Source organism: Theropithecus gelada, chromosome 8 (genome assembly GCF_003255815.1).
Source record: "Theropithecus gelada isolate Dixy chromosome 8, Tgel_1.0, whole genome shotgun sequence".
Classification (NCBI taxonomy): Eukaryota; Metazoa; Chordata; class Mammalia; order Primates; family Cercopithecidae; genus Theropithecus; species Theropithecus gelada.
In genome coordinates, this window is record NC_037676.1 from 134,335,366 (window position 1) to 134,362,325 (window position 26,960).

The 26,960-nt window shown below is 41.8% G+C and overlaps 1 protein-coding gene across 1 annotated transcript in view; it reads right to left on the reverse strand.

Annotated features, from left to right (window-relative positions):
- Window positions 1-13,136, reverse strand: part of HHLA1 (HERV-H LTR-associating 1) — a 38,348-nt gene extending 25,212 nt beyond the window's left edge. The window contains exons 1-6 of the mRNA XM_025395076.1: window positions 13,058-13,136; window positions 11,995-12,054; window positions 7,957-8,016; window positions 6,775-6,855; window positions 3,597-3,680; window positions 3,410-3,493 (exon numbers count right to left, since the gene is read on the reverse strand). Coding sequence (XP_025250861.1) covers window positions 3,410-3,493; window positions 3,597-3,680; window positions 6,775-6,855; window positions 7,957-8,016; window positions 11,995-12,054; window positions 13,058-13,136 — 448 coding nt within the window. The remainder of the gene's footprint in view (window positions 1-3,409; window positions 3,494-3,596; window positions 3,681-6,774; window positions 6,856-7,956; window positions 8,017-11,994; window positions 12,055-13,057) is intronic.
- Window positions 13,137-26,960: the final 13,824 nt, after the last annotated feature.

The window sequence follows — 26,960 nt, forward strand, 5'->3', positions numbered from 1 at the left end:
AGACATATGGGTTAGTTTGAGAGTGGATTATAAAATTACATGAAAAAAATGAAAGATACTGATGGTTGTCTTTCAATATCGATTCTCCCACCTTCCTTTAGTAAGAGAGTATCAAATTTTAGTTGGGAACATGGTGGTTTAACACAATGACTATAATTTCAAGCTTGCTTTGCGGGTGAGTGTAGCCATGAGATTAAATTCTGGGCAATAGGATGTAAGAGAAATGTGAATGGTTTCCAGGCTGTGAATTCATAGTACCTGTGCATGCCTTGTGGGATGGTTTGGATCTGTGTCCTTGCCCAAATCTCATGTCAAATTGTAATCCACAATGTTGGAGGTGAGGTGTGGTGGGAGGTGATTGGATCGTGGGGGCAGACTTCTCATGAATGGGTTAGCACCATGCCCTTGGTGCTGTTCTCATGATAGTGAGTTAGTTATTGCGAGATCTGGTTGTTTAAAACTCCTTTCCCCGCTTTCTCCCTTGCTCCTGCTCTAGTCATGTAAGATCTGCCTGCTTCTCCTTCCCTTCTGCCATGATTGTAAGTTTCCTGAGGCCTCCCCAGGAGCTGAGCAGAAGCAGTCATGCTTCCTGTACAACCTGCAGAACCATGAGCTGATTAGACCTCTTCTCTTTATAAATTACTCAGTCTCCAGTATTTTCTTTGTAGCAATGGAAGAATGGACTAATACACCTTCCAAATCCTTTTTCCCCTTCCTTGTAGTTGGACTGTGGATGTGCAGACAGCCTACCTTAGGCTATGAGAACACAGATCCATATGTAAGGCAAAGCAACAAGCTAGAAGGAGCCTGGGTCCCAAAACCATCAAACCATTAGAGCAGCCCCAGCATGTCTACATGCCCAGATTATCACACATGAAAGCAATTAACTTCTACCTTCTTTAAAATGGACTATTTTGGACTCATTTGTTATAGTAGCCCACCCTGTATTCTAAATAATACAGAGAATGGGTTCCTATATGTAGAGCAGAATGTCTCCACAAATGAGTAGATATTAGTTGGGGTACATAGGTAGGTAAGTAGGTTAGATAAGTAGCTTAGATGACAGGTTGGATAGATAAGTGGGTTATATAGGTAGTATAGACAGCCTCGTATAACATTCATCAGCATGTTAATAGTGACTACCAGTGGATGGTGGGATATCAGTTATTTCTGGTTTCTTAGTTTACCTGTCCATGTTGCATAGCATCTTGATATCACAATACATTATTTTTAAAATCAAGAAAATTTAAGCAAGTTTCATTTAGGAAGAAAAAAAGGAAAATATGCAAATATACCCTCAAAGGAGGGCTATAGGTCAGAGTTGAAAACATTAAAAAGAAAATGATCCAGATCTAAAGATCATCCAAAAAGACATCATCCCCAAAGGCGCTGAGCAACAGCAAGTTGTTGGCCTAAGTGTACAGCCTCTCATGGTAGCGCTGTGACTTCTTGTCAAACCTTGCGAAAGTTGCTGTGACCTACCAGAGGAACAGCATGCAATTTTATCAGTAGATACTGATCCATGGATTATTCTTTTCATATAATTGTTACAAGTGTGTGGAAATATGATTTGACTCATGAAATAAAACTATAAACTTTCTCCAGGCAGATGTAACTTTTTAAATCTTATTTGTATCTTTCACACAATCAGGGTAGGGACACACTCAGCACAGACTTCTACCCTCAGCAGGGGTTAATGAAATGGTGAGAAAGGCGTGATTATGAAGAATTTTTTTCCTCGCAAATGTATTTGTTGATGAGATTCACAGGGTAAATTACGTAAGATAATAGACATTAAGTACTCAGTGTAGGGTCTGGCATATAGTACTCATTAAATATTAGTAATTCTTTCCTTTAATATTTTCACAATATTTGTTTTAGAAATTCTACTCTGTGGGGGAAATAATCTGAAACAGGGAAGAGTTTATGCACAAAGATGTCCAATGCAAAATTATTTATATTAAGAAAAACCTAGATCCACTCAAAAGTCTAAGAACAGCGTAGTGGCTAAGAGAATGCTTGCATAGCCATTACAAATATTTATGAAGAGCTTGTAATATGGTGGAAAATATTAATATTAGACTAAGTGGGGAAAAGTACAAGAGGCTTTGGTAACCTTTAGTGCGTGCTTCCCTTACAATCTAGTCTTTAACAAGCAGCCAGAAGGATCCTTTTAAAATGTCAGATCATGTCTCTTCCCTGTGCAGACAATCACAATGGCTTCCTTCTTATTCTGGGTGAAAACTAGAATCCTCACAGTAGACCTTAAACTTTTATGTGCTCTGCAACACCCTCCCCACTTTGCCCTCACCAATCGGAGCTAATTTCCTACAACTCTGTCCTGGCTAACCGGCTCCACCTATGCTGGCTTCTCTGGTCCTCCTCATGCTGCTGCTTAGGCATTTGTCTGGAACACTGTACCCAGGAATAACCACAGGGCTGGCCCCTCACATCCTGAAGATCACCCCTCAACCCTCACCTCATTTGGAGGAGACTTTCCTGACCACCCTACACACAGTAATATCCCCCACCGTGACTTTTCCCTCCAGCTTTCCCCTGCTTCATGGTCCCCATGGTCAGGCTGTCAGCCCACATATCATGTACTTGCAGTGCATTTATTTACTTTCTGCTCCCTGCTAGGAATCTATGTGCCATGGGAGCAGGAGGTGTGTTCACTTTGCTCTGTGTGCTTTACCCACAGCTAGAAGGGTGCATGGCTCATAGTGCACGCTCAGACAGAATTACTGAATGGGTGAATTAGTGGTGCAAAAATTGTCACTTTTATTTTTCAGTGTTTTCTAAAATAAGGAACATGTAATACTTTAAAGTTTTATTTATAAAACTAGCACATGAATATACTCTCCTTGGGAAAAAAAGTTCAGATAATCTAAGGCTCTTTTAACCAACATTCTTCCACTCTAAAACACACTCCAATCTTCTTTTCAGAGGGAATCACCTATCTGGTGCCCACATATGTGTTCTTATCAATAACACTGTGCTCTTCATATTTTTGGGTAACTTTCTTTTTCTAATTAAAAATCTCTTGGAAGTTTTTCCATGCACAGGCCAAATTTGAGGACTCTCTCTCATTTATGTATTATCTGTGGCTGTTTTCCAAAGTTTAATTAGACTTTGGAGACTTAATGGAAACTACTTAACCATTTTCCCTCATGATGGATATTTAGGTTGTTCCTCAATTTTGCAATTAAAATAGTGCTTCACGAACATTTTCCTCCTGTCCCTTTTGCACACACAACTGTTTTTCACTGGGATAATGAATATGCACATGGTTAAGGGTAGTGGATAGAAACATATTTTCCTATCTTACATTGAGGAAAAACAGAAACTTATCTAAAAGGACACAAGCAAAATTAGAAAAGCTGCAAGCCTCATAGTTAGCTGTACCCACCTGATAAGTCATTGGTCCGATTGTTTAAACAGTAGCAATACCTTGTGGGGAATTTGGCGGGATCCACCGTCTTCAGGTTAGAAACTGTGAAGAGAAAGGATTCAACAGAGATCCTGACACACAGACCGGCCCTGCAACACATCTCCACCACTACCACCACCATCAAGAAAAGCTAGGCAGCACTCACTGTTGTAAACAGCTACAGAAAACTTGTGGAAGGCGAAGGAACTGTAGGAAGTGACACTCAGCAAGGAGAAGAACTTCTTGCTATCTGCCAAAACATACCAGATAAAGAGACAGACACATGGCTACTAAGGTAACAATGAGTAAATGATACAAATAGGTAAACAGTCCCTAGAAATTAACAATACAAATAAAGAAAGCAATGATGAAAATAAACAAACAAAAAAGTAATAGAAATAAAAAATAACAAAGTAAAACTAAACCAAAAAACTGAAGAGTATGTATCATTTGTCTTTATTTCCTGATCCATCCCAAGCTGTGGCAACTCTCTAAGTAAGATTCCAAAGCGTATTAGGCTCCTGAGGCTGCTGTAACAAATTATGACAAACTCGGTGGCCTAAAACAGCAGAAATTTGTTCTTTCACAGTTCTGGGGACTAGAAGTCTGAAACTCAGTAGGGCACACTCCCTTCAAGGTTTCTAAAGGAGAATCTGTTCTTGCCTCTCTCAGCTCTGGCAGCTGCCTGTGTCCCTTGGCTTGTGGCCACATCTCTATCTGTTCTATCATCACATGATCTTTTCTTCTGTGTGTGTCTCCTTTGCCTCTTTCTCATAAGGGCCCTTGTGGTGGCATCTGGCACAACACAGATAATCCTGGACAATGGCCTCATCTCAAAATCTTTAACTCAATCAATCAATATGTTATTATATCAGGTGATATTCACTCTTTTGACATATAAAGAAGTATTCACAGATTCTGGTAATTACAAAGTGGATATCTTTGGCCATTTTCAGTCTACTACACAAAGAAAGGGAATTTTTTTTAAACCAGGAATACTAACATAAACAATCAGGTTTAGGAATACATGCATGAGCATCTTGTCTACTCTCCATCAGTGCCTGTTCTTGGTTTGTATCTGGAAGACAGTGCAGCAGAGGGAGATCTTTCCAGACCATGGTCTGAGAATCAGCCACCTGCATCAATTCACAAGGTGCACCTATTAAAAGGGCACATTCCTGGATGTGACTCAGGTCTACTAAATCAGATGGTGAAGAAAGGGGAAAGGTGGGTATGCCCAGGGTTCTGGATTTTAACAAAGTTGTCAGGTGAATTTTTTTTTTTTTTTAGACAGGGTCTTGCTCTGTCACTCAGGCTGGAATGCAATCATGCAGTCACAGCTCACTGCAGCCTCGACCTCTCAGGCTCCAGTGATCCTCCCACCTCAGCCTCCCAAACTGCTGGGTTTATAGGCATGACCCACTGTGCCCGGCCTCAGGTGATTTTTATTCATATAAATTTGTGACCCACTTTGATGGTGGATGGAATGGCAGAATCATTAAACTTTGGTGCACGCAAATCACCAGCGGTGCCCATTCTCCCCCTCGGCTCTCTGGCTATTGCCGTCTGGAGACCCTAATGCGGTACACTGGGTGAGAACCAGACTCTGTATTTAATAAGCTCCTTAGAAGAATGGGGTATACACCAAAATGTGAATACTCCAGTACTCAGTTTTTTTCATGATAAGAATCACAAATAGCACTTGGTAAAAATGTACGTTTTGGGTCCCATCCAAGATCAGCTGGATCAGAATCTCTAGAGCAGGAACCTGGGGACATGAATATTTAATAAGTATGTCAGGTCCTTCTTATTGTGCAACAAGTTTCGGGAACTTTGGCCTACATCACAAACCTGGATTAAACATGTCTGAATTCCAGTTCTATATGGCAATGGGCTTGCTTCAATGTCTGCATCTAGAAAATGGGAGTGAGAGTACCACCCCATGGAGGTTATACAAGGATTAAATTAGTCATTGGAAGAGTTTTGAGCTCCTTGAGGGTACCAGTTACGGCATTCGAGTCTCTGCAAAATTTCGCAGAGTCCAGGGCAGGGCCTTGCAGAGGAAAGGACAGGATTAACAGTTCAGGGCTGGAAGGGCTAAATATTTTGCAGCCCATCCCTCCATCTGATGATTCAGTCTCTCCACAGCACCCTCTGCAGGTAGACTACTGCCTTTTTATCGTGCACCTCCCAAGGCAGCCCTATCCATGGCAACTCTCATGAGAGCAAACTGGAGGCAGGAGCTATATCCCTGTGATTTACAGTAACAGGCATTGGGACAGGGATGGATAATAATGTTTATGGGTAAATGTGTAAGTGAACAAGTGTAGAGCCACCAGGCACAGTTGTGCAGTGTGTGTATTGCACAATCCTAGGGAATGCCATTTACATAGACCTCAATGCTGAATTGGCGTTCTCCATCCCCCTTATTCTAAATTACGTGTTTGTTGTTTGTTTTTGGTTACCCCTTCACCCAACAGAATGGAAGCTCCCCCAGGCCAGAGATTTCTGTTTTTTGTTTACTGCCTTATCTGCCAATACTTAGAATAGTGCCTGACATGTGATAGGTGTTCTATGAACATTGACTGAAGAATGTGAGAATAAATAGTGAAGGCAGTGAGGAGTGTACGCTAGGGATCGTTCAGGGTTTGCTGTCATTCACTAAGTATGTGTTACATACAAATCATTTTGCTAGACGCTAAAGAACACAGAAAGAAGATTACAATAATATCGTAATCATACTATGGTCTTAAAAAAAGAAATCCAGAATCATATTAACTTAATCAATGAGTAATTATTATTAGTTTATGGCAACAGAGTTACAATTACAAACATACGATGTCTGGAATGCAATTTACTCTCAAAATTCTTGTAAACCTTCTACGTCATTCTGAGTTAGGTGGGACAATGAATTCTGCATTCTGTTTCCGTTTTTGTTTTTTGAGACAAAGTCTCACTCTTTCTCTCAGGGTGGAATGCAGTGGCATGATCACAGCTGACTGCAGCCTTGACCTTCTGGGCTCCAGCAATCCTCCCACCTCAGCCTCCTGAGTAGCTGGGACCACAGGCATGCACCGTTGCACGCAGCTAATTTTTGTATTTTTTGTGGAGACGGGGTTTTGCCATGTTGCCTAGGCTGGTCTCAAACTCCTGAGCTCAAGCAGCTTCCCAAAGTGCTAGGATTACAGGCCTGGGCCACTGAGTTCAGCCTATCCTCCACTCTGAACACCGAGAAACTTGAGACACAGAAGTGAAGTGTCTTGTCGAGGCAACAGAAAGGTTCAGAAAAGACACTGGTACAATAAAAACCATGGACCTGGATTGTGTTTTTAAAAAATGATTACCTTTTAATGCTCTACTCAACATCCCATTCACAAGCTCCGTCAGGTTAAGTGCGGAAAGATCGATTGACCTTGCAGGCAGCTCTGAAAGAGATTCAGAGATAATGTCACTGGCAGGCTTTTCTCGGCAAGAGAAAAAGTTCCTCATTTCCAAACTTCAGGTAGATATTCAACTTCTTTGCACATGTGCTGAACACAAACCAAGTGTCAGGCACAAGGGGTTCCAAGTCAAGAGGAGGGTCCCGACCTTAGGAGGTGACAGTCAACAGAGTGACAAATATAGATAAGAGAAATCCCAGTGAAGCACAGGAAACATTAACTTTTAGTGGCGATTGCATCTCTGCATTTGGAGAGACTCAGGACTCATATAAAACGTATCTCAAGCATAATGGGAAGCCCAAGGGCATTGCAGGAGTTCTCAGCAGTTCTTTGAAAATAAGTACCCCGTGTAAAGGTGGGGTCCACACAACCTGGCTGAGCATTGACATCACCTGGAAATATATATATTTTAAATTACACAATTCCAGTACCTGGGCTCCATCCTCGAAAATTCAGAATTAATAGGTCCAGGATATGACCCAGGATGGAGGGAGAAATCTCCCAGGTGTGGTAGGAGTGGCAGCGTGCAGCGAGTGGAGTTAAAATTCCCACTTCCTCCGGCTATTCCTTAATGATTTGGAAACTGGCCCGGCACAGTGGCTCACGCCTGTAATCCCAGAACTTTGAGAGGCCAAGGTGGGTGGATCACGTGAGATCAGGAGTTTGAGACCAGCCTGGCCAACATGGTGAAACCCCGTATCTACTAAAAATATAAAAATTAGCAGGGTGTGGTGGCAGGTGCCTGTAATCCCAGCTACTCGGGAGGCTGAGGCAGGAGAATTGCTTGAGCCTGGGAGGTGGAGGTTGCAGTGAGCCAAGATTGTGCCATTGCACTCCAGCCTGGGCAACAAGGGTGAAACTCCATCTAAAAGAAAAAAGATTTGGAAATAACAGTTGACAAGATGGAAACAGTTGTTGATGCTCCTATTTATTCAAACGTTGCCTTCTTCAACTTTTACTTAATGATCAGATAATGATTAGAGAGATGACGTTCTCTCCACTGTGGGAAACAACAGAGGTTCAGAGAAGTGGAGGAATTACTCTGCAGCCCAGACAACCCAAGGGATTTTGGGGAGCAGCACTCACCCGTTGTAGCAAGAAACGCCACCCCCTTCTCCTTCCTCTCTTCTCCTCTAAGGCCAGACACTGGGAAGGAAACAGTCTTCATGAGAAAAATGCGAGTGGTCCAGTTCCTACCCCCAGGAACGGAAGAAGTCTTGGAAGCTTCTTTGGCATCTGCTCTCCGTGCGAGAGTCACTGGCAGACACTGAGGAAAGGCAGATCCCAGACTCCTCTGTATGGCCCTGATACAGATTCTAACCTCTCTGGGATGGGTGTGGCCTAGAAATCCACGTTTTAATAAATAAGCTTGGTGATTCTGATACAGGGGGTCTTATTTACCCCACTCCTTAACCGAGTAGGGAAACTGAGGCCCAGAGAGGAGAAAAACCTTGAGCAGTGGTAATAAAGGGTTCAGAACCTACTTTCTAGAACTGTGGAGCAATGGCCAAAATACTAGGCCTCTTGACTACTGAGCAAATTTCATGCGGCCAAAGGAGAAAATGTCAAAGAAAAATATGAAATTTCAAAGGCATTCATTCATTCAATCTTCATTGGTTCATTCAACAAATATTCACTGAGGGCCAAGCAATATGCTAGGCAATATGAAATGGTAAAGGGGAATGAACCCAGTCTTCAGCTCCATGGGGCTTCCTGTGTGTGATTTGGTCAGGGAGGAGGAGACTCACATGTTGTGACAAGAGAGGAATGTCAACACGGTGTGGGAGCACCAGGGCACTAGCTTTGTGTCGGGGATGGAGAAGGCCTTCTTGTGGAAGTGACATTAAGCAGAGACCAGAAGGATCAGTTGTTTTGGACCACATGCTATAGAATCACACTGCACTTGTGACTACGACTGTTGCAGTGGTCATTTCTCATGTTACATCTGGATGGAGAAGGTGCCCTACTTTACAATTTATTTTATTAAATTAAATGCGACACTGAAGCAACACGTCTTGTCAGGGTCACGGAGAGGTTCAGAAAAGAAGCTGACACACAAAAAGCTAGTATCACATGTAACATGAAAAATGACCACTGCAACAGTAGGTACCAACAGGATGGAGAAGGTGCTTTATTTTACATTTTCATTTTACAAATGGAAAGCAACAAGCCGCAGAGTCTGAAAAGTGTGCTCTGTGTTACAGAGGAAGTCAAGATTCAGGGCTGATGTAGTTACCCATTACACCGAGGAATGTCCCGTCTTTTTCCTTCTTAACATCTTTATTTCCAGACACCGAAATAAAAGTTTTCATGAATCAAATAGGAACCTGAAAGTACAGCCTCAAACACTTCATAACATCCTCAGAAATCATCTTGTCCAACACTTTGAAGAATGGATAAACTGAAATCCCCAAACTTGATTTGATGTACCTAAATCCCATATTGCGCTAGTGGCTAAGATAAAATCAGAAAAGAGCAATCTCAACTCTTTGTCCATGTTCTCGCTCGCTTCTTTTTATTTTACTTTTTAATGTAATTTAAATTAATTTTAATTTTATTGAAAAACACTTAACATGAAATCTACTCTATTAAATTTTTTTTTTTTTTGAGTTGGAGTCTCGCTCTGCTGCACAGGCTGGAGTGCAGTGGTGTGATCTCACTGCAACCTCCGCCTCCTGGGGTCAAGCACTTCTCCTGCCTCAGCCTCCTGAGTAGCTGGGATTACAGGCCCACGCCACCATGCCCGGCTAATATTTGTATTTTTAGTAGAGATGGGGTTTCACCATGTTGGTCAGGCTGGTCTCAAACTCCTGACCTCATGATCCACCCGCCTCAGCCTCCCAAAGTGCTGGGATTACAGGCGTGAGCCACCACGCCCAGCCCAATTAACAGATTTTTAACTGCACAATACAGTATTGTTACCGATCATCACTATGCTGTACAGCAGGTCTTTAGAACTTACTCATCTTGCGTAACTGAAATTTCATACTCTTGGGACAGCAAACCTCCCATTTCTCTCTCCTAATCCCCTGGTGACCAACTTTCTACTCTCTGCATCTGTGAGTTGGACTATTTTAGATACCTCATGAAAGTGGTATCACGCAGTGTTTGTCCTTCTGTGACTGGTTCATTTCACTTAGCATACTATCCCCCAGGTTCACTCATGTTATTGCATATGGCAGCGTTTTCTTATTTAAGACCAAATAATATTGCATTGTATGTATATACCGCATTTCCTTTTTTTGTTTATCCGTCAGTGGCCATTTAAGTTGCTGTCTTCTGCTTTTCGGATACCATGTTGAAACTGAGTCAAGTCAACTGTTGCCTGCTTAAGCCAATTTGTCCTTTTACCAATTGTCAAGCTTTTTGGTTAAATAACAGAGCTTCTGGGGTTAGAGGTAGGTGGGGACTCTGACCCCACTTCCCCATAATAGGGCTACTGGAGGCAAGGGGCTTATGTCACAACGAAAGGAAGTCTGAGACAGATATAATCAAGCAGGGCAAATGCTGCCAACTAGTCAGCTCTCTAGCTTGGGTGAGGCCACTTCAACGCCTCAGGCACCTGCGTGGCACTTTACCTAAGCAGTCTACTCTTCACCAGCTGCTATAAGATCTGCAGGAGGCACCAATCAACCTTGCTTGTGACCTGCCAAGGCAACAGAGTCCTCCATGCAGGTGAGGGACCAGGATTATGTCAGTTCTGAGTCTCCAGGCAGCAGGGATGCCCCAGGCGACGAGGCTGGCAGGATTCCTATACCTTTCCAGCCAGAATGGGGGGCCCTGTGTCATCTTCCTCACTGAGCACCATTTTTTTTTTTTTTTAGCACCATTGCTTTCACCAAGGAAAGAGTATTTCTACCACTCCTTTTTTAAATTACAAATCCTTGAGTGGATTTTGATAACAATATTTGAAGTCTGAACTAAACACCAGTGGAGCACAGATTTTTGAATAGGATGTAATACAGAGCATTTTTCAAATAAGTACCCTGACAGATTACAAAAAGACATTTTTCTATTTTTGGATAAAAAGACCACCATAATAATATCTTTAAAATAGAAGTTTCCTAGCACTTTTTGTACTTCTTCATGCTTAGTATTTTATCATCTTTTATCCTTCATGATTACCTGTGGGGCAAGAATTGTAGTTCCCATTTAAGGAGGAGAAAATTGGAGGCTCAAATAGGAAAAATATTTATGGAAAGTTATCCTACTTATACACAATAAATTGGTACAATTGGTGCTATCAGGAAAGGGAAGCTGTCAGCTGGGGGAGCATTTCACTTTATACACTTTTGTACCTTTTGCTGTTTGAACTGCGTGAATGTACTAATTAAAAATAAATGAGAATGTAAAAATAGTGCAGGCCTGGTGGCTCACGCCTGTAATCCCAGCACTTTGGAAGGCTAAGGTGAGTGGATCCCTTGAGCTCAGGAGTTAGAGACCTGCCTGGGTAATATGGTGAAACCCTGTCTCCACCAAAAGTACAAAATACTATCCAGATGTGGTGGTACATGCCTGAGGTCCTAACTATCAGGAGGCTGAGGTGGGAGAATCTCTTGAGTCTGGCGGGTGGAAGTTGCAGTCAGTTGAGATTGTGCCACCTCACTCCCATCTGGGTGACAGAATAAGACCCCATCTCAAAAAAAAAAAAAAAATGAATAAAAATAAAAAGTAACATAATTTCCACCAAAACCATACCAAAAATTGTCCTGCTTGTTTACTAAAATTTAGAAACAGAAACCTGTTTTCCCTGACTCCTCTTGTCCTTCCTGTTGCAATGTATTCACCATTGTACTGCAAAGTCAATTTCATAGCATCAAAAAGGAAAGCCAAAGAAAGATGAAATTATTACAAAGGCGATTATGGCAAGTAAAAATACTTCCCATTATAAAATCTTCTATCACCAATGGAATGCCACAGTCTTTGTGGATTTATTAAGATCACAAGGATTCAATGAACCATAAAGAAATGAGCAGCTCACAGGAACCATTGTTGTGACTATTAGTCACAGTGTTAGATGTGGATACAATCGCTATCTTATCAGTAGAGAAAGTAAGGCTTGGGGAAATCAAGGAATTTGTCCAAGAACAGTGAGCTGAAAAGGAGCCCTTACTACCCACTTACCTGTTGTAGGTAAAAAGGTCATTCCCTTCTCTTTCTTGGCTTCTCCTTTGATACCAGACACTAAAGTAAAAAAGGTTTAATCAGAGTAATTATAACCAAGACATAATACTAGAGATAATTTGATTCAACATACCCATTTTACAGATGAGAGAATTATGATCTGGGATTGTGAAGTGACATTTAGTCCCACATCTAGTTTATTCATTCATTTAATCATTTAGTCATCAAATATTTGTTGACCAACTACTGATGATGGATCATGCTATTGAGTGCCGAGTATTTGCTAGGCAGACACATAGGAAAACAACATTGAATACCTTGAAGAGAATGGTGAGGGTATGTAACAGGGGGCTGATCTAGTCCCAGGAATCTGGAAGCCTTCCCTGAGAGGGGACATTGAGCTGAGCTCTGAAGAATGAATAGCATTTGAGTAGGATTTAACTGATTGGGGGAATATTTGATGCATAGAGAACAGCACAAGCCCAGTGTCTGAGGTAGGCATGAGTATTACTTTAAAGAATTGAAAGAAGGCCAACAGTGATGGGGGCATAAAGAATGAAGCAGGTGAAGGTGGTAAGAAGCAGGGATGGTGAGGGAGGCAGGGTCATGCAGAGCCTGAAAAGGACCTGGTACACTACACAGAGAGAAGTAGGAATTCTGTGAATAATTTGGGGCAGGGGGAGAGAAAAGAGGGAGGAACTTGGAAGATGAAATCACAAGACTTATGAAAAGATCACTTAGGCTGATTGGTGGTGAATGGGTCATGGAGAGACAAGAGGAGAAGCTGGTTTGGAAAGCTCTCTCATGGTCCGGGTAAAGGAAAATAATGCTTTGGACAAAGGTCGCAACAGTGGAGGTGAAGAGAATTCTTTTGCATAGATGGGAATCAAATGCAAAAAGTCAAGGGAAAAACAGAAATGGGGAAGTTATTCTTCCCATTTTGAACAAATAATTCATTTAGGATTCTGGGCAGAAATGTTGGCTAATGAGGTTCTCTAAAGCACAGTGGATACTCAAACTTATTATACAACACAGACACTTCCAGAACTCCAGCCAGACCCACCTGTGTTCCAAAGGGACAAGACACATGCCACGCCCACGCACAGCCTCACTGGAGGACCACGTGACAGGAAGCTCAGCATGCCTGTGATACTCTGACCCACCTGGAATGAAGCAAGCAAGCACTTGGAGGAAACTGGCTAGATTACTAAGCACATTGATGCAGACCTTCCCTTGAGAACAGTGCCTGAGGAATCATTAAAATCACAATCTGAAAAAGGCTTTGTACTAGGTTAGGAGAGGTTAGGAAGCTAAGGTAACAAATTAACTCAACAATTTAATGGGCTTAACAACAAAAGTTGATTTCTTGTTTGCAGTATGTATTCACTGCATTTTGGTGGGGAACTCTGCTCCACACAGTCTCTCAGGGACTCCAGTTAATGGCGCTTCACTATTCTGTAGTTCTCCATGTGGCAGCTGTAGCCTCCTTAGACTTTGATTCACTGTGGCACTGGAAGGGAGAGAGCTGTGGGATTATGCACCAACTCTTAAGTGCTTTGGCGGCAAGCAACACATTTGCTTTTGCTTGCAGCCCATACCAAAATTACTTACATGACCCTGTATGACTGCAGGAAATCTGGGAATGTAGAGGGAGATGCATACATATGCAGGGAGCATTAATGTTTCTTCCATGGGTTTTCTGGCTGTTGAGATGGGAAATATCCTTCAAATACAGCATCACTTCCTCTCATAAATAGGAAAATATATCATCATAGGAGTATATGAGTGTTCACAATCTCTTCCCTTCTCTGCAGCACTCTGTGCCAGCCATTCTCATTTTGCATTTGCCATGCAAAATCATCATGATAGTTACAGCTGCAAAGCTGAGACTAAATTGAATAACGGCTAACATTTATTGAGCACTTCCTGCGTGCCAGATGCCACACAAAACACTGTCTGATTCATACTTGATAACGGCACAGTCTTTCTGTGTAGGTATTAATGTAATGACAACGTAAATACAGGCTGCACAGATATGATTTGAAAAGAGGAGAAGTTTACCATTGATAGAGGGATGGATTTATCTGGAAGGTGAATCGGGAGGGAAGAAAAGTCAAGAGAATCTGTGCTTGGGTTGGAGAAAAATGTTGCCGGAAGGGAGCATCCTCAGGGCAAATTGCATGTTGAGAAGTTCTGCTGTCCATTAGGAATGGGAAGCCCCTGTGGAATTTTCTTAAAAGATCCCAGAAACAGTTAAATAGTTTTTAAATTATTGATAGATATGTGACTGGCATTTGTTCTAGGTGCCACCCCACACAGAGACAGGTCTTACAAGGAAGCAAGAAGCTGGGGCTTTCTTGGAGTTCGCCTATTCTCATAAGTCTGTTTACTCTCTGAATATCAAGTTTCCTTATCTGCAAAACAGTTAAGAGAACTCTCACAGGGTCTTTGTGAGGATTTAAGATAACGAATCCAGAGCATTTTGCCCAGTGCCTGGCACATTGTTACGCTCACAACACATACCAGGCATCAAGCTCAGGCTGGAGACACAGGGACAGAGTAGACACTGCTACTTCCCTTGGGCTGTTTAGTAACTTAGAAGATGTAGACACGTGCTCAGCTAATTCACACTCAAGGCTGGCTGTGCTAAATTCTCCACTGAGAGAGAGAGAGAGAGAGAGAGAGAGAGAGAGAGAGAGAGAGAGAGACAAGGAGAGAGACGGCGAGCACCTGGTGAAGCCAGGACTTAGCGTTCTCTCCAGCAAAGGGTGACGGGGGGTGGAGGTGGGCAGGCAATTCCTGCTAAAGGAGGATTCTTTCCTCTGGCACCTCAACGACTGTGCAAACATTATCTTCCCTTTTGAGTTTCATGTGTAGAATGGACAGAGTCATAGCTACGTTGAAGGTATTTTTGTGAAGATTAAATGAGGCAATGAAATATGCTTACTACAATCTCTGGAATATGGTAGATATTAGGAATCTTAATTCTTTCTCATTCTCTTATCATTCTCTTTTTTCTCCTCTTTCTCCCCTTCTTCTTCTGTATCTATTTCAGGACTCAGCATCATACCAGAGGAATATGGAATTAAAAGGTAAAACCTTATAGTAGAAAAACCATTATTTACATTTATATAATAGCTACACATTTCCCTCTTTTTGACTCCTGCTTCATTATGTTAACCACCCTCTTCCATCTACTAAGAGTCAACATTCTAGGAGTTATTTATTTTTATTTCTTTGAGACAGAGTTTTGCTCTTGTTGCCCAGGCTAGAGTGCAATGGTGCAATCTTGGCTCACTGCAACCTCAGCCTCCCGGGGTTCAAGTGGTTCTCGTGCCTTAACCTCCCAAGTAGCTGGGATTACAGGAATGCACCACCTTGCCTGGCTAATTTTTGTATTATTAGTAGAGACAGGGTTTCTCCATGTTGGTCAGGCTGGTCTCAAACTCCTGACCTCAGATGACCCGCCCGCCTCAGCCTCCCAAAATGCTGGGTTTACAGGCATGAGCCACCGCGCCCAGCCAACATGCTAAGATTTATTACTCAAAGACTACAATTCCTACTGATATTGTTCTTGGAGAAAAATGCATTTTTACTTCTCCCTGGTTTTTTAATTCTTTGTCATTGGCCAAGTCAACTATATGTTTGGATTAAGGTTGTCAGATTTAACAAGTACAAAACATAGGACACCCAGTTAAATTTGAATTTCTGATAGCAATGAATAATATCTTAGTGTATCTCATGCAATATTTGGAACATCCATAGTTTGGATAATTGGAGAGTTTTATAAAGGAATACTTCAGACTGGCTAGACTTCAACTGACAGTAAAACTGAGACTATCTGGCCTTATGCTCCCCTTTGCAAGTCCGGGCCACTCTGGGACAGTCTAGGACAGGGAGACAGCCTGGGTTTAAGGTCAGACAGACTTTACTTAAATCTCGAGTTGGCCATTGTGATCTGGGCTAACTTACTTAACCTTCACTCAGTCAAAAAGCATTTGTGGAGCTCATGGCATAGTTGTTAGAAGCACAGACCCTGGCGTTGGAGGACTGCTTAGGTTTACTTCCTGGCTCTGCTGTGCAACTTACTAAACCCCTCCGTGCCTCACCCAAGACTGTCCGGAGGATTAAAATATGGTACATTGATAGACTGCAGTGGACAGTGTCTGGCACGGAGCAAGTGCTATATAAATGTTTAACAAATAAGTGATAGAATTAAAGTATGGCAAAAACCTCAATTACTTCTGCACCAACATAATATAGTGATAATAATAAAAATAAGAAAAGATATTGGTATTCCAATAGTAAGCCAGACAGACAATATTCTTCATATGATAGAGTGAGTCCTCAAAGTTATATCTTTAAAAGACTGAATTAGATATCCAAAACTTTACCGTAAAATTAAGTTGTCATTATTTCACTACATTTCTCATGATTATTATTGGATGATTATTTATAAATCTCTGTTTCTTCCATGACCGTTGCAGAAGAGCAAGTCACGTGATGACAGGACCACAATAATTATATATCGAAGGGGATCAAAATATGCCAGTCAAAATATACTATCCCCTAATAAGTGACTTTGGTCACGTGGATTATTTTGAGTGGAAGGCCACTGAGAATCAACAGAGGCAGAAAGAAGCCTTCTTGGAGCGTCTCCCACCTGACTATGTACAGACACTTCTGAGAAATTCTCTCTCCCGGGGAGAGTTTTATGGCCATGAAGAAGATGGAAAGTGGGTGCTGAGTGGGCACACAAACCTCACAAAAATAAGCCTTAGCTTCCATTGGTTTCCCCATATATTTCCTTCCCACATTATACTGCCTCTAGAAGCTCAAAACTCTTTTCCTTTGTCTTGTCACTTCTCCACAAATTTCTCACCTTTTTGTTAAAGTGATGTATAAGTCCCCAAGTCTGATGGCCCTTTTAGGATTTTTTTGTTTGTTTGTTTGTTTTTGAGATGAAGTCTCACTCTGTCGCCCAGGCTGCAGTACAGTGGCGTGATCTCGGCTCACTGCAACCTCCGCCTCCTGGGTTCAAGCAATTTTCTGTCTCAGCCTCCTGAGTAGCTGGGATTACAGGTACCCATCACCACGCCAGGCTAATTTTTGTATTTTTAGTAGAGGTGGGGTTTCACCATCTTGGCCAGGCTGGTCTTGAACTCCTGACCTCATGATCTACCCTCCTCAGCCTCCCAAAGTGCTGGGATTGCAGGTGTGAGCCACCGTGCCCGGCTGCCTTTAGGGTTTTCATTTCATTTTGTAAGGACTCCTATAAGCATATGAAAAAACCATTTTTCTCCTGTAATCTATCTTTTGTTAGTTTAATTTGCAGGATCTCAGAAACTGAACCTACGAGAGTAGAGGCAACAGGAGTTTCCGCCCCTAGAGTATAATGTATTGATCCTCCCATTTTGAGCACAATCTGTTATTTCAACTTCTCAAGCATCCCATGAGACAGGCGTTGATCTTTGAGTTACAGAAAATAAAGGCCCAGGGTTCTGAGGTGTAGCCCCGGCTCCCAGTCACATGATTTCTAAGCAGGAGAACTGGGATTTGAACCATGGTCTCTCAGATACTAACGTATCTTTTCCACAGTGTTCTGTTTTACTCTCCTGCTTTCAAAATATCAACTTGGAGTGCCAGTAAAAAGTCTGATATTGAACACAAACAGAATGGCCATTTCAAAGCATTTTGGGAAGTGGAAGGGTTAGAAATCCAGTCACACTCCCGGGAGAAGGGGTGAGAAGTGTTGCTGTGACTGATGGGCCAAGAATCCACCCAAGAGTCTTGTGAAATTAATTTGCAATATGTCTGTGTGTTTTATCACAGCAGCCCTGAAGCCGGGAGTGTGGATGGTGAAGGCAAATGCTCTAGACTCTTAATTAAACATTGTGTTACCTCCAATCAACAAGAGTCCCAAATCAACCAAGGTTAGTTCAGCTTGATGAGCAAAGCTGCCTTTCTCACTGAACTCTGCAGTCAAAAGGTGCCGGATCAGATATAGCGTCATTACGGTGTGCTGTGGAGAGGTGGAAATACACACTGGAGTGTCAGCGGGTGTGGGCTAGCCACAGTGAGTGACACATGTTCTGAGGTATTACGACGGTCCATTCAGCCAGTAACCTTCCATGTAGATATCAGCTCCCCCTTCTTGAAGAGAAACCAGGAGCCTAGGGATTCTAGACAGTTCGCCCAAGGTCATAAAGCTGGCAGGGGCAGCCCTGGACTTCAAACTTAGGTAGTTTGGCTCCATGAGCTGTGAGAGAACACCAAAAAGTGCGGTGCTGGCTTTTAAAAAACATCTAATGACAGAAAAGTGAAGATTCTAATATTTGTTGACCATCTGATGTGCTAGGAGTTTTACATATGGTAACCCATTGGTCCTTCCAGCAACCCTACTAATGACTTGTTGTAATTCTTATTTTATAGTTTCAGGAAACCAAGGCTCAGACAAACATAAGGCCCAAAGGAATGCATCTGGGAGAGCCAGGATTGGAAGTCCAGTCTGTTTGCTGCCAAAATCCATTGCTGGTTGAACACTGAGTAAGAAAGTATAACTGTTTAGCTGTTGCCTCACTGCCAGTCATTTTTTAGCGTACTCTTTCATCCTCATTCCAATGCTTTGGATTAAAGATTATGTTTCTTTTATCATAGATGTGAGGAGAAACCATCCTTCCAGCTGGTGACTGCCTTAAGATTCTAATCAATAGCTTAAAATGAACAACGGCAAGAAATAGACTGTGATCAAGTGATCAAGGGATGGAGTCTTAGCTAAATGCAATGTAGATATTGGATGATAGAAACTGCTCTCATATCTTTCAGTATCCAGGAACCCAGAGTTCAGGATTATAGCAGATGAATTCTTTAGCTGGCTTCTTGCTTTGAAGAGGAGGAGGAACCAAAAGAGTTTTAAAATACCTACCGTATACTACTTACCTATCTTCTGAGAAGGATAAAGTGACTTCAAAGAACTTAAATAACTAGAAAGATTAACAGCTAGGTCAGAGCCATGGGGTTTATATGAGTTCTTAGTGAAAGATACAGTGGGTGGGGGTGGAGAAAGACTTGATAACATTGCTTTAAATCCCCTTGGGAAAAAAATGGAATAATAATCCTACCAAAAACTCAGGGTGGTGAAAGAAGATCAACTCCAAGGGAGAAAAATGCCCATGCAATGAACTGAATAGCATCCGTGAGCAGAATGACAATGCACTGATTCAGCATGGGATGGGAAAACCTTTCTGACAGTAATTACGTGTATTGAAGGAGAGAACAGGAGTCCCTAGGTGATGAGTTCTCTCTTCCTGTTGCAAAGGTTTGTGGGCCAAGCATCACCTGGCATGCAGGCCCGCCGGAGCCTTCTGAAGAAAGGGCTGGGGGCTGTAGTTGATTTTAGCAGGTGCCTACAGCGGGGTACTTGTTTTTATACAGCCTGCAACCTCAGGATGGTTTTATATTTTTTAAATGATTGAAAAAATCAAAGAAGAATGGTATTTCATGACATGCAAAAATTGTATGAAATTCAAATTTCAGTGTCCACAAATAAAATGTTATTGGAGCATTGCCACACTCATTTATTTATGTATTGTCTGTGGCTGCATTTGGGCTACAATGGCAGAACTGAGTAGTTGTGACAGAGACTATATGGCCCACAAAGCTAGAATATTTACTACTGTCTGGCCCTTTCCAGAAAAAGTGCCAACTCCTGGCCTAGAAGAACTTGACCCCTTCTATTCCTAGGGCCAGAGTTCAAGACTGATGATTTTTATCTAGATGACTGGAGTTGCCATTCGCTTGTCACCTTGTTACCACTCTTGCTTCCCTAAATAAGTCTCCATTATATCAGGCATAGTAATCTTTGAAAAACCTTATTAAGGTATAATTCACCCATTTTAAGTGTAAAATTCAACGTAAATTTAGTGCAACCATCACTGCATTCTAATTTGAGACCATTTCTGTTACCCCAGAAAGATTCTTCCTGCCCATTTATGGTTAATCCCCATTCCCTCTATCCCCACCAGGCCCAGGAAACCACTAATCTACTTTCAATCTCTATATGCTTTTATTTTCTGAACACTTCATTTCACTGAAATCATGCAATACATAGTCAGAGAAATATTTTTAAAACATGAATCAAGATCATGTCACTACGTTGCCTAAAATCCTTCTATAGCTTTCATCAGCACTTAGAATAAAATCTCAATTCTTTACCCTGGCCACAAAGACTCTTGCAATTGCCCCCTCCCTAAGTCTCTACCCATATCACATGCGGCCTTTTCCCTTGTTCACAGCCACGGCGACTTTGCACTGGCCGCTCCTTCTCATTGGAAGGCTTTTCCCCAGGCTTCTTAACGACTCGCTCCTTCCTATTCTTCAGTTATTCTTTCTACTTAAACAAAATCAAAGTCCTCTTGACTTTACATCCCCTACAGCTCCTCCTTCATTTCTCTCTTTCCCTTCATGGCAAAACTCCTCAACGAGTTGTCTCTACTTGATGTCCCAGAGCACCTCCATCTCCTCTCTCTCAAGCCTATTCCCATCAGGCATGACACCAGCATCCCTCCAGTGCAGCTCTTGTCAAGGCCGTGCTGATTCCTACATGGCTAACTCCACTTCTCACTGGCACAGCAGCACTTGATGCCATTAGCCAATCACTCCCTCCTTGAGCCCCTCTCAGCACGTGGCTTCCCCACACCACAGTCTCCTGTTTTCCCTCCTGTTTCATTGGCTGCTCCTGCTCAGCCTCCTTTGCTCATTCCTTGTCTCCTTGGCCTCTTGATGTTGTAGGGCTCACTCCTTGATTATCTTCTCTTTTCTCTCTATACTAGTTCACTTGGGGATCTCATTCTGTCTCATGGTTTTAAATGTTTCCTACAAGTTGTTGAATAGATAGATAGATAAAGTCAGTCATTACTTAATGGTGGAGATACGTTCTGAGAAATGTGTCATTAGGCAATTTTGTCATGCAAACATCAATAGAGTGTGCTTACACAAACCTAGATGGTATAGCCTACTACACGCCTAGGCTATACAGTGTAGCCTATTGATCCTAGGCTACAAACCTGTATAGGACATTACTATACTGAATACTGTACACAATTGTAATGCAGTGGTAAGCATTTGTGTATCTAAACATAGAAAAGGCACATGAAAATACAGTATAAAAGATGAAAAATGGAACACCTGTGTAGAAGAACACTTCATCATGAAAGGAACTTACAGGACTAGAAGTTGCTCTGGGTGTCAGTGAGTGAGTAGTGAGTGAATGTGAAGGCCTAGGAAAGTACTGCACAGTACTGAAGACTTTATAAACACTGTACATTTAGGCTATGCTGAATTTATTGAGAATATTAACCTTACTGTAAATAGTAACCTTAGCTGACAGTAGTTTTTTTCCTTTATAAACAAAAGATTTTTAAACCTTTCGACTCTTTTGTAATAACTTAGCTTAAAACACAAACATTGTACGACAAAAACTTTCTTTATATCCTTATTTTATAATCTTTTTCCTGTTTTTAATTTTTCTTTTTTACTTTTCTTTTCTACTTTTTAAACTTTTCTGTTAAAAACTAGGACACAAACACACACATTAGCCTAGGTTGATGCAAGTTCAGGATTGTCCCTATCACTGTCTTTCACCTCCCCACCTTGTCTTGCTGGAAGGTCTTCAGGGACAATCACATACATGGAGCTGTCACCTCCTATGAAAACAATGCCTTTGTCTAGAATACCTCCTGAAAGATTGATCTGAGACTTTATAGTATTTTTTTTTTTTTTTTGAGATGGAGTCTCGCTCCGTCACCCAGGCTGGAGTGCAGTGGCATGATCTTGGCTCACTGCAACTGCTGCCTCCCAGGTTCAAGCAATTCTCCTGTCTCAGCCTCCCAAGTAGCTGAGTGGCACCTGCCACCATGCCTGGCTAATTTTTTGTATTTTTTAGTAGAGACAGGGTTTCACCTTGTTGGTTAGGCTGGTCTCGAACTCCCAACCCCAGGTGATCCACATGCCTCGGCTTCCCAAATTGCTGGGATTACAGGCATGAGCCACAGTGCCCGGTCAGTAAATTTTTTTTTCATAAGTAGAAGGAGTACACTGTAAAGTAAGTATTGTATAATAAATACGTAAACCAGTATTTATTATTATCAATTATTATGTACTGTACATAATTGCATGTGCTATATTTGTATCCAACTGGTAGTGCAGTAGGTTTGTTTATGCCAGAATCACCATAAATAGATGAGTAATGCATTGTACTGTGACACTGGGATGGCTACAATATCACTAGGTGATAGGAATTTTTCAGCTCCAGTATAATCTTAGGGGGCCGTCGTCCATTGTTGACTGATCCATCATTATGCAGTGCGTGACTGCATAAATATGAGTATGGATATAGATATAGACAGAGATATCTTCAGCCCTGAACAGTCTCCTTAACTCCATACTGAAATACCTGCTGGATATTTCCATCAAATATTTCATATGCATTTGAAATTTAACACATAAAAAACCAAACTCATGTTCTGCTTGCAAAACCTGACTCTTCCCCAGTCTACCCTATCTCCATGATACCTTCCCTCATTAAGGTACTCAAAAAACTTTGCAATAATCCTATTCTTGTTCTCCTCTCATATCTCACATTCACTCCATCAGTAAATTCTGTCATCTCTGCTCTTAAAAATGTATCCAGATTTCAAATATTTCTGACTTCTTCCGCCACTCTCACTTGGGTCCAAGCCTCTCTTGACTCTCATTGAACCGATTATTGCAAATGCAGTATTGCTCCTAACTAATCTCTTGGCCTCTGCTCTTGCCCCCTCCAGTGTATTCTCAATACAGCAGCCAGAGAAACTCTTTTTAACATAAATCAGATCTTGCTATCTCTCTACTCGAAGCCTTGCAAAGACTTCCCTCTTGATTCAGAGTAAAAACAAATAACCTCATAATGGCCCATGAGGGCCTTCATGACCTGACCCCTGATACTTCTCAAATCACCTCTCTCATTGTTCTTCCTTCTGCTAACTTCCTTGCCCTGCACTGGCCTCAGGCAGACCTGCCCAGAACCAGAAGATAAACTGCTAGGAATATTTTCATATCTGATGTGGGGATAGGACATGGGACAATTGGATTTTTCCCAAGGGAGACACCTTAAATGTCTTCAGTGAGGAGAAGTCACTGGGTCCTGGGTCAACGGGATGCCCACTCTCATTGTTGGAAGCTGAAATTATTAGAAACAAGAACAAGTTCCTAGAGTATCTGGGATGTAAGGCTATGAATGGGTTTTTGCTGCATTTGTGCAGATGGAAAGAAATTTTTAGGCTTTTTCTCTGTTATACAGTCACCTGAGGCTTCAAGTGGGTAAGTTTTAGTTGGACAGAAATATGCAGTTGCAGAGTGGATTCACTTACCATAACTGCAAAGTTGTCCATAGGCCTTTGTGATGCTAGACATGGATTTTGCAGCCAGATGGTGGTGTTCTAGAAGAGCAGTGGTTGTCTACCCTGATTCTCAGAGGCTACAGGCAATTGTTTCCACAATGAATTGTGTCTGTGAATGTCATTTCCAGCTTGCCCAGGGTAAGCCATCTTTGTCCTTTGATTTACAGAGTAAATTGTGGCAACCTGGATGGGTTTTTGTTTATTTTTGTGTATGTCTGGTTTTCAAGTAGGCTTATGTGCCAGATGCTGATGGTATCCTGCCCTGTGTCCTTCCTCCCTACTTCCGAGTTCGCCTGCAGTTCACAGATAATTCTCAGCATGCTGGCAGCTCTCCACCTTCACTGGCAATGCTTCTGTTTCTCTATCTGAGACTTTTCTCCCCCTGTTTCATCTCTCCACTCTCTGAGTTGTGTTTTCTGGGAATGCTTTCTGAATAAACCACCTACACTCAACACCTCATCTCTATTTTTGTAGACGCCCAAATTAGGGCAGCTTGGTGTGTGGGCATGGGATGGAGTCAAAAGCTGTCACTCACTGAACATTTTCTGTGGGTTAGATCCTTTGCTAAGTACTCTACCGACATCATTCCATATAATGACCTTTCAAGATAGGTATAATTCTCCCCATTTTACAATTGCTTACCATAAAAGGGTTAAGTAACCCTCTCAAGCTTCTTTTTCTCTCATGAAAAAACATTCCTTCCCACTGTACTGACAGTAGAGAGAGGCAAACTTAAATAAGCTTTACTAATTTCCTCTCCCATCAACTCACAGTGTTTTTGATTCACCTATTCTTTCTTCAGCCCACATGGTCTGGGAAGTGGTTTCTCCAAAGGAAGTAACCTGAGACTCGGGTAGGTGGTCCTGGTTAAGTTCAAATTGTGACTCTTTCCCTTCTTAGTGTCTGACCTTGAGCAGATTTCTTTATGTTTCCAAGCCTCAATTTCCCCGTGTATAAAATGGGAATTATGATGACTTAAAATTGTAGTGATTGAATAACACTTTAATTAGGTTGGGCATGGTGGCTCACGCCTGTAATCCCAACACTTTGGAATGCCAAGGCAGGCGGATCACTTTGAGACCAGCCTGGCCAACACGGTGAGACCCCGTCTCTACTAAAAATACAAAAATTAGCCTGGAGTGGTGGTGTGCACCTGTAATCCCAGCTACTTGGGAGGCTGAGGCAGGAAAATTGTTTGAACCCAAGAGGTGGAGGTTGCAGTGAGCCAAGATTGTACCACTGCACTACAGCCTGGGTAACAGTATGAGACTCTGTCTCAAAAAGTAAATTAAAATAACACTTTAAAAGACTTTGATTAAACCTGTGTAGTGGCTGGTACCAAGGAGGTGTTCAATTCCCATCGTGTTGTCTTTGCAGCTATGGGTTTTAGTTTGTATTTGATTATTTTCTTCCTCTTGGTCTTTATGCCATCAATTATCTATTTTGTTTCTTTTGTCTTTATTCTTTCCCTCTCAACACTTCTTTTCTCACATTTTATAAATATACTGAAGCCCCCCCTATCATTTCCTCCTGCAACCGATAACAAACTCTCCTTACTTGTCATTGTTTTCATCAACACTTGGATCCTCATTTTTCCTGCAGCTCTTTGCCTTTCTTTTAAAAGAGCTCCTCAACTTTACCTATATTACATAAATTCAGTGGCCTCTTTCCCATCCATATCCTGCCTTACCTCAACATCTTGGTATTACTCTATATGATGGTCACCCCCTCTCATTTCTCCCCTTTTAATTCCATGACCCTCTTCTCTTCATTTCTATCTACATTGATCATGGTTTCTGGGCCGCTCTTTACATTTTCCGCTTCCTCTGCATATCTTTCAAGGTAGATCTTTCCCAAAGTTCATGCTTTTTCAAGCTTTGCTTTTTTATCACAGAGCTCCTTGGGTGGTGAGCTCACTCGTGCCATGATTTCATCCTAGTTACTTTTCTGTTTTCTAAAGCTATGCAGCAGGCTTCCTTCCTCCCTGGCTTTCTGTTGGGTTCAGACAACAGTAGGTACCAGTAGAGGATCAGAAGAGGGAAAGAGAGTGAGGTTGCAGTCTTTATTCCCTTAGCTCCCTCCCTGCTGGTTCACTACCAGATTGCCCAAGGTCATAGTCCCTATCACATGGCTCCATCTGGGTTCTGGCCTTTGCAGGGCTGTTGCTAGCTTTGCAGGACTGTACCATGCCAATCTGATTTAACTAAACTATCACCAAATCTTTGTAAGCAAACCCTTTATTAAAATCTCCTCCACTTGCCTGTGTATGACTTTCTTATTTTTCCACTTGGATCTTAAATGAGACAACCACACATTATATAACCCCTGGAGAAGCATGCAGGAAAGGAACTTGAGTGAGAAAACTTAGGTAAATTAAATGAATATAAACATATTTATTCTCTGCTTAGCAAGCAAGGACTTTTATTCAAAATAAAAGATTCTAATGGATTAGTAGCTAAGAATAAAGGCTCTGGAGTCAGACTTCCTGGTCTGAATCCTGGCTGTGCCATTTACTAGCTATGTGACCCTGGACAAGTGACTAAATTCTCTATACTTCAGTGTCCCTATCTATAAAGTGGGGATGATAATAGTTCTGAGTGCCAAGATTTATTGTGAAGACCAAATGAGATGATTCATAGGGAATACTAAATAAAATGTCTGGCACATGTACGTGCTCAGTAAATCTTAGCTATTATTCTTATGTCTAACAGAACTGAGTTTGGGAGAGGCTGATAAAGGCTAGGTCCAGAGATTAAGCAATCACCCTTATTAGCTGGAGGGAGGTTTCTGAGTTCTAATATATGCTTCATTAGTCCCTAAAGACAATACCAAGTTCATGCTAACTTTGAGAATGCCTTAGTTACCTAGTGTGACAGACAGGTTTTAAGATGGTCTCAATTATATCTTGTGTAGTAACACCCTCCCCTTGAGCACAGGCAAATCTGTGAATTGCTGCTAATCAATAAAATATGGCAAAGGTAATGGGTTGTTAGTTTTATGATATGTTACATAAGATTGCAACTTTCATCTTGCCAGCAGGCTCTCCCTTGCTCATTTTGATGAAGCAAGTGCTATATTGTGAACTGACCTATGGAGAAGGCTATGTGACAAGGAACTGAGAGCAATCTTTGCCCAACAGCCAGCAAAAAAACTGATGTCCTCAGTCTAACAGCCCTCAAAGAGCTGAATTGTTCCTATCGTGAGACAAGAAGTGGATTCTTCCCCAGTTGAGCCTCAGGTAAGACCACAGCTCCAGCTAACACCTTGATTGAATTTGTAAGACCCTAAAGCAGAGGACCCAGTTAAGTTGTTCTTAGATTCCTGGTCAGCAGAGACTATGAGATAATAAATTTGTATTGTTTTTAGTCACTAAGTTTGTGACAATATTTGTGTAGCAATAGATAACACACCTAAAATGTAGCTGCATTTACTCATTGTTTCATTCTTTAGCACTTACAGTCACCATGATAGTTTCTGAGGACAAAGATTAGTAAGACTCAGTGTCTATCCTCAGACAACTCACAGAAT